The 14,807-nt window shown below is 36.3% G+C and overlaps 1 protein-coding gene across 1 annotated transcript in view; it reads left to right on the forward strand.

Annotated features, from left to right (window-relative positions):
* LOC134845910 (sodium- and chloride-dependent GABA transporter 1-like) overlaps positions 1–11,190 on the forward strand; it is a 30,542-nt gene extending 19,352 nt beyond the window's left edge. Inside the window, exons 5-14 of the mRNA XM_063863038.1 lie at positions 2,088–2,200; positions 2,567–2,705; positions 2,923–3,057; positions 4,976–5,079; positions 5,390–5,514; positions 5,749–5,861; positions 6,284–6,421; positions 9,407–9,616; positions 9,900–10,130; positions 10,899–11,190. Of these exons, the coding sequence (XP_063719108.1) occupies positions 2,088–2,200; positions 2,567–2,705; positions 2,923–3,057; positions 4,976–5,079; positions 5,390–5,514; positions 5,749–5,861; positions 6,284–6,421; positions 9,407–9,616; positions 9,900–10,130; positions 10,899–11,117 (1,527 nt within the window). The 3' untranslated portion in view covers positions 11,118–11,190. The remainder of the gene's footprint in view (positions 1–2,087; positions 2,201–2,566; positions 2,706–2,922; positions 3,058–4,975; positions 5,080–5,389; positions 5,515–5,748; positions 5,862–6,283; positions 6,422–9,406; positions 9,617–9,899; positions 10,131–10,898) is intronic.
* Positions 11,191–14,807: the final 3,617 nt, after the last annotated feature.

Below are 14,807 nucleotides of genomic sequence, written 5' to 3' on the forward strand. Positions count from 1 at the left end.
TTTGGAACTTGTTTTTTTTTTTTGCTTAATTGGTAAAGCTTTTTATAGAATCCGAGGCCAATTAGATGGTTTGGTCCTTTTCTTATACTAATTATGATCGGGCTAATGAATTGATCATGTTTGCACTTTGTCTTATTTTATCTCGTGTTTTTGGTCGATTACCTTGGTTAATAGTTTTTCGATTCGTTCTTGCAATTGTATCGGAATCCGTCCACTCTTTTGTTGGATCGGGATAACATCTTCAACAAATTCGATCTCAATTAATGGTTTTTGATTTTTTCCAAATCTCACCCGCTTGTTTTCAAAGTTGTCTTTTGTCTACTGTTTAATTTCTGGGTCTGGGTTTTTATTTTCATGAATGTTGCATTTCCTCTCCTTTTATTTTTTTTGTTTCAACTATTCCGATTTGTGGCAGAAAGTTTCGTCCGATTCATTAGCCTTTTGGTCGTTGACGATTTTGAATGGCGCTAATTGGATTGTGAATCTACCAGATTCAACTGCAATAACAAGTCGCTTTTCGAGATGATTAATTTCCCGTTCTAGCATGCGAGAGTTCGAGCTGCATCCTCCGGTGAGATATGTTTGAACGTCTTCGATTTGTCATTTTCTCTTAGTTTTTGTGCAGTATTTTGGTTAAAGAAAGATATCGAACTACCCAAGTGTGCAATGGCATATCGGTTTTTTATGTGAACGTTCAAACCTTCTGCAGTTATTTTTGCTGAAACTTTAATCGCAAAAGCTTCTTCTGTTGCGATAACTGTATAGTTATCCCACTGGATATGTTCTCATCCGTTCGTTGACTTGATTTTACTGGGTGATTCTCTTCAGTGTGTGATGTCCTGTTCAATTTGTATTGTTCCTCGTTTCCTCCTTCTCGCATGAAGTGACGTTTGTAGATTTGCAGACTTTCGCAAAATGTCGCAGTTTTGCACATTTAGAACACATTTTATTCTTTGCGGGGCAAGATTGGAAATGTTTTGGACAAAAATGTTTTCCGCATTTGTAGCAGTGCTTGTATTGTCCCCCATGACTTGTGTTTTGTTTTCCTTTTGGTTTGAAGTTCTATCATGTGGTGTTTTGTGGTCCTCTTTGATCACGACTCCGCTGATCGGCTTGGCACTGTCCTCCAAGTCCTCGAGGTCTTATATATCCCATGATCTTGTCATAGGTGCGGATGTTGATGGACCGAAACGATTTCTCTTCATTGTTCTTCTGCATTCGATTTTTTTTCGTGACGTAATGCGTGTTCATACGCATAGTGTGGGGATCGCGTCCTCTGCTAATTATCGTCTCTGGTAATTTTGCGAATCGTGCTTTTCAGCTATATTTTCCTTGCTCATGTGTGCAGTAAGCAAGTATCTCACATATTCGTCTTCTCTTTCGCCGCAATCGGCTCTTAATACCAGTTCCACTAAATTCTCATAAAATTGTTTGAGTGACTCACTCGTCTTTCCTCTGTTTGCGACATATTAGTTTGTATCTCTTAAAGGCAATTAAGCGTTTATCACAAGTAGTTTTTCTAATGTTGTCATTAGTTTTCTCGTTGTCGTAGATTGTAGGCTCAGCCGCGTCCTTTTTGTTGTAGTTTTCTTTGGCCTTCAGCGCCCAAACATAAACTTCTAACTTTATATAAATTCTAACTTTGGCGTCTGCCTCGTCCCATCCGAATGAGGTGCACAGTACTCCTTTTTCTAGTCACTATAGGAATTTGTTCTCCCAGCCGACTCTCTTTTCTTGATTGCGCTCCTCGCGGGTTTTCCCTTGTGCTTGGGCATTAATTAATCTCAACCTCATTAATCTCAACCTCTTATATAGATTCAGTAAGATCTGTGAGCGTCGATTCGTCACGAAGTAAACTCCAAATATCAAACCTATTTTTAGCAAATACGGCCATTTCCATTATGGCCGCCCGTTTTGCCCATTCTAGAGGTGCTTCTGCAGAGCGAAAATATAGCGAAAGTGAACGTTCTGAGAACAATCACTTTTGCTATATAGATTTAAATATTTAAATCACCCGTAATGGTTTTGCCATTCCGGTCGGATGACAAGAACATTCCCTTTTCTATTTTTGTTTTGTTTGTGCAAAGGTTGCACAGATAGCGGATGAGCTGAAGGAGATGCAGCAGTCTGGCAATGGGTCGGACGTCAACTTCTCCAATCTAGTCCACCAGAGGGTCTCCAGTGTGGACGAATACTGGATGTACGTGAACAATTCCAAATTAATTTATTGTCTGAATTGCTTTTTCACTAGCAAAATATACGAAATGATTAAAACTTTTCTGTTATAAGTTTCGAGTTTTTAGTTCTGACATTTTTTCAACTAATAAAACATATATTACTAAAATGTATCGGACATTTGTGCTTAAAAACATTATATGAATTAAAAATTTTTAAAGCTTTTTATTTAAAAACTTCGTAAAACCATTAAAACGCTTGTTTGAAATCTGAGTTTACCTGAAAAAGCCGCATATGATTTTACGAAGAAATGACTTTTGCTTGACCTTCAGAGGTTAAACTTTGACCTATGTTTTTTGAAATCCCGTCTTAACCTTTGTTGACCTTCTAGTCGTCATGTTCTGATGAAGCACATGTCCTCTGGAGTGGACGACCCTGGATCGATAGTACTCCACTTAGCAGGATGTCTTTTCTTCGTCTGGGTGCTCTGTTTCCTCTGCATTTTCAAGGGCATACACATCTCAGGAAAGGTAATCACACAAAAAAGCTATCAGAAGAGGATTACAAACTGCTTTTTTTCTAAAGAGGCCGATTCAAACAATTCTTATTTTTTGGAAATCGTACTTGAGATTGAGTTACTGTCACTACTACACTGTGAAACTAAAGTTCGTGTTTCATTCTGGAGTTCTTACGATGATTTATTTCAGTAATACTCACAATCTTGAATTCTTTTCTTCTTTCTTTCAGGTAGTGTACTTCACCGCCCTCTTTCCCTATGTCATCATCACCTGCATGATCATCAGGGGCTGTACTTTAGAGGGGTCGGCAGAGGGCATCCTGTTCTACCTCAGACCTGACTTCTCAAAACTATCCAACTCAAAGGCAAGAAATTATGAAAGAATTCAAAAAGAACAAGACTGCTCGTATCAAGGCAAAGCCTTGAATGTTCCGACTGCCTTTTAAGGTTTATGGAGCAGTAGTAACATAAAGTAAAGTTAAATGTAATGAAACAAAAGGAACTTTTTTTTTCTAAAATTTGAAATTTTTTATGATAATCATCCCCTCACACGCCATATAAAGTACAAAAGGATAGATTTCGCTCCTTGTAACAAATCAATAAAGGCAAATAAGCTTCTTTCAACCAATTTGGAACAATTTCTAAGACGGATTAAATCTACGCTTACGCGTTATTAGCGCGAAATATATCGGGCGTTAATTGTCCCAAATTGGCCAAAATGGCAATCTTTAAACCCTCGAAACTCTAAGAAAAAGAATCACAGGTGAAATATCATTTCAAATTTGAGCTCAAGACAACAATACTTTTCGAATGATATTCCGTCAAAAATGGCTGGTTAAAAAGTCGAAATTTGTCTGAAGAAAAAAAACCCACCCCGAGCACAAATATTCCGTTACTTTCGTATCGAAAGTCGGAACAACAAGACTGCTGTGCTCGTATCAAGGAAAGTACAAAATGTTATACTTTCAAATAGCAATGTATCAGCAACCAAGAGTTCTTTGTAGCAAAACTAATAGTTCTTCTATGACCTTTTAAATGATTTGTCGCTTATTTTTCATGAAAACACAATAAATAGGTTGATCTCCAAAAAAATTGCATAAAACTCATGCACGCTAAAAAGGTTGATCTTAGAAAGTCAGAACAATAAAAGTAAATTTATTCATCGCACGAGCCGTTTAGATTACAAAAATCTTGAGGAATCTCATAAAACCATGGTTTGCGATAACCATCTCTCCTCAATTGGCTTAAGCTCACTCAAACACTCTCGAGTCTTTTTTGAGTACAATTTTTTGTTTGTTTTTGTAACAAAAATCCATCAACAAATTAACGTTTTGAAGCTTAAAATTTATGTTGTATGATTTCAAAAATATGCTTAGAAAACGAAAATTCCAAACAATATAATTCTTTTCATACAGAAATAATTGATTTTATACAAATTTCAACAAAATATATACAGATTTTTGTGCAGCATAAGATGCATTTTTTAGATGCAATATGCTCCAACTTTTAGACAATAAAATTCTATATTTTTTACTGCATAAAAACCCTATATTATTGTTCCGACTTTCGAAGAAAAAGATAGAATATTTGTGCTCGGGATGTTTTTTTCTCCAGACAAAATTTGAGTTTTCAGCCGTTTTTGACAGAATTTTATTATATCAGCCGAAAGGTTTTGTTGTCTTGAGCTCAAATTTTGCCCTGATACGAGCAGTCTTGTTTTTCTTATTGTATAAATGGGTTACATACAATCGATTTTTTACAAGAAAAAAGTCAGTATACAAATCGATGATAATCAATAGCAATCTAGGTTTTGCCTATGCGGGTAAGACGGATTAAATAACCGCTTACTCTCTATTAGCACAAAATATCTCGCTTGTTAATTGTCCCAAGTTGGCCCAATTGGCAGTCCTTATATCCCCATAATTTTACGAAAAATGATCACAGATAAAAATGCTTTCAAGATTTGAGCTCAAGACAAGAATACCTTTCGAAGGCAATAAAAATTTTGTCAAAGATTGCTAGTCAAAACTGAAAAATTTGTCTGGAAAAAATTCACCGCGAGCACAAATATTCCGTCATTTTCTTCTAAAATAGTCGTAACAAAAACAAACTTCAGTCATATAAAAAAAGATAACGTCAATGTAATCTTCAGGTCATTTGATTTTCTTTCTGTTGATTTTGCTAAAATTGAAATAATAATTCAGAGAACTCCCGTACAAATTTCAATGCTTGATCTTTGATCTAAATGGGTAGATGCGTTTTCAAATAGAATTCTTTTCTTAGGTATGGATAGATGCCGGCACCCAGATCTTCTTCTCCTATGCTCTGTGTCTGGGGGTACTCCCCACGCTAGGCAGCTTCAACGACTACCACAACAACGTTCTCAGGTAAACAATGTATCCTTCTCCTTCATCCTTCCTTGCATACAACCTCCCCCCCCCCCCCCCCCCCCACCCTTTTAGGGTCAGTTTTAAGATTGGTTACCGACTGGAATGCACCGACTAATTGGCACGAAACTGTGCCTTTTGATTTTAGATTGTATTAATGATTGCATTTTTTTTAAAAACATGAACCTTGAAAGACGAGATTATCCAGAGCTCATATGTCGTTTACAGTCAAGTTCGCGAAGTTTTGTGAGCCAAAATTGCCAGTTGTTAAATTATTTCCATATCATTCAGAAACAATTACCTGTTCCAGGGATTCGATCATCATCTCAATAGCTAACCCTGCCACTTCTGTATTTGCTGGGTTTGGTGTGTTCTCCATTCTGGGTCATCTGGCCCACGTGACTGGACTGCCCATTTCAGAAGTGACTGACAGCGGTACAATTTGATCTATGCTTTATTACCCCCCTCCTTTCTTTCATCTAAGACTCTGTCTAACATCAAACTTCACTAGCATTTTCTTGAAAAAAAACACTAAGAAATTATTTTAAAAAATTGCTCGGTAAAACTTAAATGAAAAGATAAATAAAAAATTCTCTTCACACAAAACAACTTAAGAAGCGACATAATTGGCAGCATTCTTCATCTGAATTTCAGTTTTTTTAAATTTAGGCCCTGGTCTGGTGTTCAAGACGTACCCAGTAGCCATCAGTCTGCTGCCTGGATCCAACTTCTGGGCCATCCTCTTCTTCTTCATGATCATCCTCCTCGGATTCGACAGCCAAGTCCGCATCAGTTGATGTTTTTATTGTTCTGCGAAATAAAAAAAAAACTTTGCTTAGCCATTAGCAGTATTTACTAAAGTTAAAGTCGAAAGCTACTACATACAGAATATATAACACTGGAACCCTGTTTTTACACTTTGATTTACCTCTATGGAAAAACTAACTATGGCGAAGTTAAAGCTAAATAAGAAATGTTAAATTAGCATCTCAAAACAAAAACTACCAAAACGCTAATAAATTTCTCAATCTTAAATGTTCATGCTAAATAGAGTAGTCTGTTTTTTCTGTTTTCAATCTCTAACTTTTTCTGGGGTAGGATCTGTAAGAACCAGAAATCTAAAACAAACAACATTGCAGTTTTCACCAATGTCCCTTTTAGTGAAATGTTGACCTAATGTTTGAACTTCATCTAATTGATTTAGTTTTCGGGGGTGGAGTCGTTTGTGACGTCTATCATGGATGTGTGGCCTTGGCTGCGTCAGAAGAGACTGGGGAGACCCCTGTTCACAGCTGCTGTATGTCTCACCCACTTTTTCATCGGACTCTCCATGGTCACAGAGGTACTTCTTCATTACAATAACTGTTTTGAAAATTTTGCCGACCTTTTTTGTTAGGTCAAACAATTTCATTTTCCAAGCTCTCCGAAAACACTATACGGGCTCTATTTTATCAAAAACTTTCTGCGCTGCTGGCAAGTTTTTTGAAAACAGGTTTAACAAGGCGTTTTTGGCACTTTTTGGAAAATTTTGACCAAAAAGTTGAGTTTATTACAGCGCACGCTTCTCCCTCAAAATTATTCATTTTGGCTTTGAAGGCATTTTTAGAGAAATTTGAAGGCGCTTTTAGAAAAAAAGGTTGGGCTAGCAAAAAATGCAGGTCGTAAAAATGAAACAAAGGGGGACCCTTTTGAAAAATTTGGCAACCAGCATTGAGGGGAGGTGAGCCGTCACCCCCGCCCGCCTCTTCCCCTAAATAAATGGTTACTTGACAAAAGACCCTTTAACTTAAGATCCCAATCAAGAAGATCCCAGTCGATAAAATACCATTCCAAAAAGTACCTTGTTCTTAAATCGCCCATGACATAAGATATCAGAATAAAGAAAAAACAAAGAATCAAAAATTGAAAACAGAGGCGGTTAATCAATCAAAGCAAAAACAAAGCGTCAGTTAAAATCAAAGAAACGACAAAACTTTTTCTACACAAATTTCCAACAAAAAATTATTTTGCTAATCACTTGGCCTTTTAAATGAAACTGAAACTTCAAAACAGCTCAGACTGCAAGAAAATTTGAAAAAAGTTTCCAACGAATCAAAACCAATTTTGCCAAACTTTACCAAACTTTTCATACAATTCAAAATGGTACAAAAATGAATTTAAATTTTTGCAAAATTCTAGTGCCTTGAAATCAATTTTATTGCAAACCACTTGCCATTTTATTTAATAAAAAATATCAGTTTTCAGTTTCGATCAACTTTTTTCGTTATTAAATAATGTCAATTCCCGTAAATTAGGGCAATTCTTCTGGGGTTAAATTTCTGGAGAGATCATTTTCAAAACTGTGTTGTATAGTTTTGCGTTCCGGCGTTCTCTGGGAGGGTGGAAGGAGACGTCCTTAAAAAATTTGATCAAACAAATGAAAATTAGCCACAAAAAAACTAGGCAAAAACTTACAGAAAAATTAAAAGATAGAATGAGCATAAGTCAAAATGTTAGAGTATGTGTATGAATTATCTATCTATTGATCTTCAGATCACGACACTTCTCCGGGATAAATTGATAGTACCGTTGGATGACTGCTGAATGTTGATTTTTTTATTATAGGAGTCCACTTGAATTTTTTACTGAAAATTGTATGTTGTAGGATGGCTGCCTTGAAAGAAAGCGGAAATACCTAGATTCGTCCTTTCAACTGCATATTTCGTTCGGGCTAGCACACAGGCAGCCTTTCGATAATTCTACCATGAAAAAATAGGAAACAGTGATTTTCGGCCAATCAAAACCATGGAACATAGATTTTTTGGAAATAAGCCGTGATCTTAACCAATTTTTTGGGATCTTTTTGCGAAGTAAGCAGTGTGGTTGTCACACTGCATATTTTCTCTATTACTATTTCGAACGAGATTTCCGATTTTGACTCCGGCACAAATTTAACAGCAGGAATCTTATTCAGCGCTATGACTAGCTCGCTGTTTGATTGATGCCCAATTTTTTTTGAGGCCCAATTCGGATTTTTCTGAATATAGTTTTGACAAAGGTGAAAACAGCATCCCTTAGTGTCAGTTTGCTAATGATACGCAAAAACCCTCAACGCTGCGTTTTCAAAATCTTACGAAACTTTTTCCGTAGTTACGTCACCGATAAGTGGCTTAAGCGCAGTTAGGAATCTGTTATATGTTGATACAGGTTTTTGCTGACCAGAGAGTAGACGCAAGGTTGATAAAACCCGCCAATATAGATGTAAAACTGACTTGGACAAAAGAAGCGTAGACGCCGGCCAGGTTCTACTGTTCAAGTTAAGTAATTGATGTTCTCAATGTCGCCAAAAGCCGTATCTTGTTTTCGGCTATCGAAAAAACAAAATTGCTCAAGACGATCCGGTTATTCGGAATGACGGTCATCTGTGGGAAAAGTGGGCAAAAAAGTCAGTGGTTACTTCTGTTTAGAGGTCGCCTTTTTTACCGACCGGGATGGCAAAGACAGCTGGGTTGTCTTGACGTCCTGCACTAATTCCAAACAAGCTGCAATAATCTGGCTGGTTTTTGGATTTAATTGATTCCTACATTTGTCCCTCATTTGCTGAATTAGTTGTCGAGCTTCTGAGCGCCCTGCGTTTTAGTTCGTGGCTCGTTGCTGTTTGAAATAATATCGCTCGTACAAGTGATTAAAATTTTTGGGCACTTGTATGATCTCCATTTGCTGTAGTGCCAGTGTGTTGTTGTCTTTGTATCGCGTTTCTTTTGAAAATCATGGTCGTCAAGAATAATAAGTGTTTTGCCTTTTCGTAGGTTCCCCAAGTAAAAGAACTCAATTTTGACTATTCAATGGGTTGAATAGTGAGATAATGAATGCAGAGCATTATCAATTGACTTGTTCTGATCCAATGCCATATTAACACTAAATTTAACGCATGCTGTCTGGCAGTATGTTAATCCGAGAAATGAATCCAGTTTTGGGTTTTTTAGAATTGCGTTGTTCATTAATGGCACCTAATTGAGATATCGAAACTGTAGATTTTTTTTCCGATAACCATTTGATCATGACTTTTTTTCATAATTCATGGGATCTTTTTAGTTGGCGTAGGATCTTATGGTCTGGCGTTTTTTGTACAAGGGACCTTTTGGTACGGTATTTTTTTGTCATGGGAGCTTTTGGTATTGTATCTTTTTTCCTGACACCTAACAAATATTAACTTAACTCGAAAACGAAAAAAAAAATGGATTGCAAAGTTTTTGGAATCTGAATCAACACTGAGAAAGATTCAATGTGATACGCGCGCCCTAAAATTCCAGCGATAAGGCTAGTTTTTCTTGTACACGTCTTTCAGGGTGGCGTGTACGTGTTTGAGATCTGGAACAGCTACTCGGCCAGTGGGAAGAACCTTCTGCTGATCGCCCTGTTTGAACTGGTGGCATTAATGTACATATATGGCTACCGGAAGTACAGACGCAACATTGTGGACATGTTGGGCTATGACTCATGGATCCTCACTTGGTTCCAGTTATGTTGGTGTGTCTTCTCTCCAATACTCATACTAGTTAGTCATTCTCCACGCCGTCAATTTTTCGACGAATTCACGGAATGACGTTTTGCTTCACAAAGTTAGTGTAATTTGGTTTTTCTGGAATTTTTATTTGTTTTTTTCTTACTCCCCGGTTTGTGACGATCGAGTTTCATTTGGCATTAAGCATGCTGCAGTTTATAGGGCTTTTTAATCGCAAATTAGTTCTCAATCGCAACTTAATTTTCAAACTTTGAGACTGGAAATCATTGCTAGATTCCTTGTGTTGACACATTAAAACGTGACATGTTCGATGCAGGGTATCCTGACGTTTGACATAGTGGAGTACTTCCGGGGCAATGGGTTCCTCACCTACGGGGACTACGTGTACCCCAAGTGGGCGGATGCCATAGGGTGGGTGTTCGTGCTCACTGCCGTCCTCTGCATCCCCACCTACGCCGCCTACCAGATTGCTCTCAGCCGGGCCAACTTGTCCTGTATTAGGAAGAAGAGAAGAAAGAAGCAGCAGAGAACTAGCAACGCACATTGGGTATTTGTTTGTTTGTTTCTTGAAATCAGAGATGCTTGAAACTGAACCCATGGTTGGTCTCAGGGTGATTTCCTAGGCAGTCCCAGGTGTTCTGTCGGTGTGGTGTTTGTGATATATTAATTTCATTCTGCAATCACCTGAAAAAAACACTTAGTATTTATTTTTAAAATTATCATGATTAATAATTTACCTTTCCTTTGAATGTTGCATGTTAAGGTTTGCGTTACTTTTGAGAACAGGATGATCTTTTGAGAACACATGACCTTTTAGATTAAGACCATTTATCTACGCGGGAAAGGACCAGCATACGAGCTGTGCAGATCATCACGGCAAACCGCTGTTGTGCCCCTGTTTAAGAAACAATTGAAATTTTAAGGTTATTTTTCTGGGCTGGGTAATGTTGCCTCTGCTTCAAGCAACGAGCACGGATCATGTTGGGCCTCGAACATCCGACCTTTCGATTGAGAGGCGGAGACGTAACCACTTCACCACCTCTCCCCTCATCACTTTTTGTCCAAAGCAAATCCTCTTTTTTTTTGAAGACCATTTGTCTTAAAGCCACTAATATGAGACTGCTAAGCAAAGAAGAACTTGTCAAGAATCTGCCATCACCTATAAAAGTGACTGAAAACAGACTTTAAATATCTCAGACGTGATAACAGACTTTAAATCTATGATTTTTGTTTTCAAGAGAATATAATTCAAGAGAACATATTTTTGAGTGATATCTTTAAATTCAAATGTTGAGATTGTTGTTGTTATTGTCAGCCGGTGATCGGGAGTTTCCATAACCGAAAGGACTCAGTTGCGAACAACGACGAGACCAATTCGGGCATAATACGACCAGAGGTCGCCAGTTCATCCCCCATGCTCAAGAACGAGTCCAACAATTTCTCCCTCGACAGCCGACGAAACAGAATAACAACAGAGTCGAATAAAGATTTAGAAGACAGCATAAGTAACTCAGTTGTACTGAATGTAAAGTAAAATCTTACATTATGATCAACTGTCTGAATAACATACACTGAATAAATTACAGGTTCAAATTATTGTTTTCGAAATTACATAACTTCAAATTAACACACCTTGTTCCCAAAAATATTGTTCACGTATTAATCAAAGAAGAGAAGCCGGAATGGTGCAATTGTACAAAATGCTCCGATCAGTGCTGTCTTTGAAAAAAAAATCATTTCTTTGTTTTTTTTTGTTTTGAAATGCTTTTTTAACTACAAAATTTGCTTTTCAAAAGGTTTCGAATGAAGTGCCTGCAATAAGTATTTCAGCGGAAGTGCTTCCTCTGTTCTCTGAAACCAAGCCATGAATAACCAATAAAACTTAATGGAGCAATAAAAACTCTGATTGCTCGAACATGTGAGGATCGTTAAGCTCCCGCTAGGTTAAACAAGTATCTGCATTAGTTAGAATAAATTGGTGCCTTCTAGACGATTTCAATAAAAAGAAGCCTTATAGACAAATTCAATGAAACATAAATAGTGAGTAGCTTAGAAAAAGAAGTTTAAAGTTTATTTGAGAAAATAAAAAAAGCTTCTTAACAAAATAGATTTTTTGAAGAAATATCTTGAATCATCTAAAAAGAGCTTAAAAACAACTTTAATACAAATGGGTTGAAATCTGACATGCTGTTTCTTGAATTAGTGAAAAATTTAATTGAATTATTTCAGACAATACTAAATTTGAATCGAAACTTTTTCCGCATTTTCTGGTGCAAACTATAGCAATTTACTTTATAAGTGCAGATGAATTTTGTGAAATATTGTTTGTTGAGTCCACTAATTGTTTTTTTATACTTCGAATAAAAGAAACCAATAAAATTTCCCAACGACAAAAATTCATAAATATGACCGGAGATCAAACCCATTGTCTCATGTGCCATATTTGCTGTGTTACTCACTCACACAAAACTTTCATCCATTGGAAATGAGAAAAAAACTATGTATGCACACTCCCGTGAGTTGACTTTCGGTTAAAAAAAATTCGCTCAATTCTATGGAAGTATTTGAAATTGATGTTTTTTGATAACAGACACTTGCAGGGGCAAATCTAGGACTTGGGGGGAGCGGATTTTTTTTTTTAATATATACTCAAATCGCGTTTTTTCGGCGCGCTTTGCCCTCAAAATTTGTATATAATGGAGCCAAAAGCGCCTTCCGAAAAATATTAGGGTCCGTCAGCCAAAAGTGGATAACTCACAATAGAACGAAGGTGGAACCCTTTGGGTCGGCAGAGCGTCGAAACTTATTTGTTGATGACAAAAGGATATGTTTATCGTCTAGTAAAGAACTTTTTGATCCATTGAATCACCTATATTCAACTAGGAATGAAGCAGTCTGCTGCGCTCATTGCGCGTTGACGTGCAATTGCATAACAAAGAGCGCAAAATTTTTATATAATTTTACCTCAATAGTCCCGATTTCAAGTTTACGTAAACTGATCACCAGCTGAATATTCTAAATGTTTTGATCTCTGGCTTTAGTTTTTTGATGGTTTCTATTGCCATTTTGATTAAGATTGTTTTTTTACTGTGTGCTTGTTATTGTTTTTTTTTGAGATAAACTCCAAAACTTAGAGATCTCTTATTATTTATTTTGCAAAAAAAACTGCGTTTTCCGGCGGTTTTCAGCTGATTTTAGCTGTGGGCGGGTGATATAAAATTTCGGAAATATTTTTGTCAAAAATTATCTTTTTTTGACCAGGCTTCTGGTTAGTTGCTCCAGGCTTCTGGTTATCAAGGCTGAGTCATTTCTAATTTATTTTGCAAAAAAAAACTTCTTTTTTGGGCGGCTTTCAGCTGATTTTAACTTTGGGGGGGGGGGGCTGAATTAGGGCCTTTCATCATTAAGAGGCCAAACTGTGCATTATGTGATTTGAAGGCCGATAACGCAACAGGCAAAAATCAGATTTGTCCCGGAATCCGCAAAATTGTTATTTTTCTCTGACTTTCTTTGCTGTTTTGGATTCCACGGACAAATAGCTAAAACACTTTATTGCTCAAAATTGCTCCAAAAACAGGCAACTTTGTGAAATCCGCAACAAAATGTTTGGAATCCGGAACAAGTTTGTGGAATCCATAAACAAATTATAGCATATGTGTTTAGTAAAAATAGGTTGTCGAGGAAACCTCAACTATAAGTGGAATCCGCAAACTGTAAGCGGAATCCGCAAATTGTAAGCGGAATCCGCATAATTTTGCGGAATCAAATTACATTTGCGGAATCCGATTTCGTTTGCGGAATCCGCAACAACTACCTATACTTGCTCGTTGCGGACTCCGCAACAAAATCAATGTGCCGACAAAATTTACGTTACAGGTATTTGTACGCATAATCCACCAAAAATTTTTAAGTGAAATCCCCTAACATTTTGTAACATGTTCTAAGACTTGTCTCTTGAATCCAGGAACATACAGACACAAACTTGTGCGCCTATCCAAAGCACAGTTTGGCCTCGTAATGTATTTTTTTTTCGATTGTATGACTCGTAACAAAACTTTGAAAGCAACTCGAAAATTTGATAGAAAATACAGTACTATTCCAGGACAAAAACAGTGACATAAAAACAACAGTAATATAACAGCACTGTTTTTTCTTGTTTCACTGGGTTTTTCCTGGAACAGTACTGAAAAAAAATATGTCACTAGTTTTACGCTGAAACAGTACTGGTTGTTACTGGAAGACCAATCTGGGCAGCTTTTGCTGGTTTTCTAGACCACCTGAAAACTAGTGATGCTCTGAGCTCGAAATCACAATTTACTTCAATTGTTATCCTTTTGTAAAGTTTTGTGAACATCAAAAATACCATTTTAGTCTGCTTAGAATAACTAATTTGTGATATATTTCAGTGTTACAAAAAATAAAATAAAAAAACACTTAAATTAAAACATCTAATTACTAAACGCAGCGTAAAATTAAATTTGACTATAGTGATCAGAAAACTTAAAAATAAAAATGTTTGATTTGAAATCACAATTCTTAAAATCGGAATACTTTTGTTATATGGATTAAGCATAGATATAAGGTGAACTAAATTATCTTTTTAACTAATAAATTTTGTAAACTTGAAACGAGGATAATAATTTATGTTCATTACGTCGTGTGTTAAAAAACTATTGTTGAAAAAACATTGGTTAACCAAAATACCAACCAATGCAAATAATTTTTACAATAAATATAACTTTCAAAAACACAGTTTATCCATTTAAACAGTTTTTGCAATGTAAAAACGGTAAATTCTCAAATTGTATAAATTTTAAATGGCATAAAAAATGAAATTTATCCCAAATGGCATAAATTCAAACGTTTTCTATCAATTTCTAATTCTAAAATTTTGTCAGGAACAAAAAATTATGTACAAGATTTGGAAATAATTGCTTCCAAACAAATGTTAATCGACAATTTGTAGGAAAAATTTACCAAAAGAAGCTTATCAAAAACTGCAAACTTATGCTTTTCGCTTTTGATAAAAAAACTATTTGTCAAGATACAATGTCAATCAACATTTGAATTGACAACTTGACTAATTTTTTCACATTGTCCACCAAAAAGTTGTTCGCGATTTTTTTCATGCAACTGTTACTGAATTTTACGCCATTTGGGAAATTTTTCATTTTTATGCCAATTGGGAGTTATGCTATTTGAGACGAAATCGGAAAAACTAATT

Source organism: Symsagittifera roscoffensis, chromosome 5, assembly GCF_963678635.1.
Source record: "Symsagittifera roscoffensis chromosome 5, txSymRosc1.1, whole genome shotgun sequence".
Classification (NCBI taxonomy): domain Eukaryota; kingdom Metazoa; phylum Xenacoelomorpha; order Acoela; family Convolutidae; genus Symsagittifera; species Symsagittifera roscoffensis.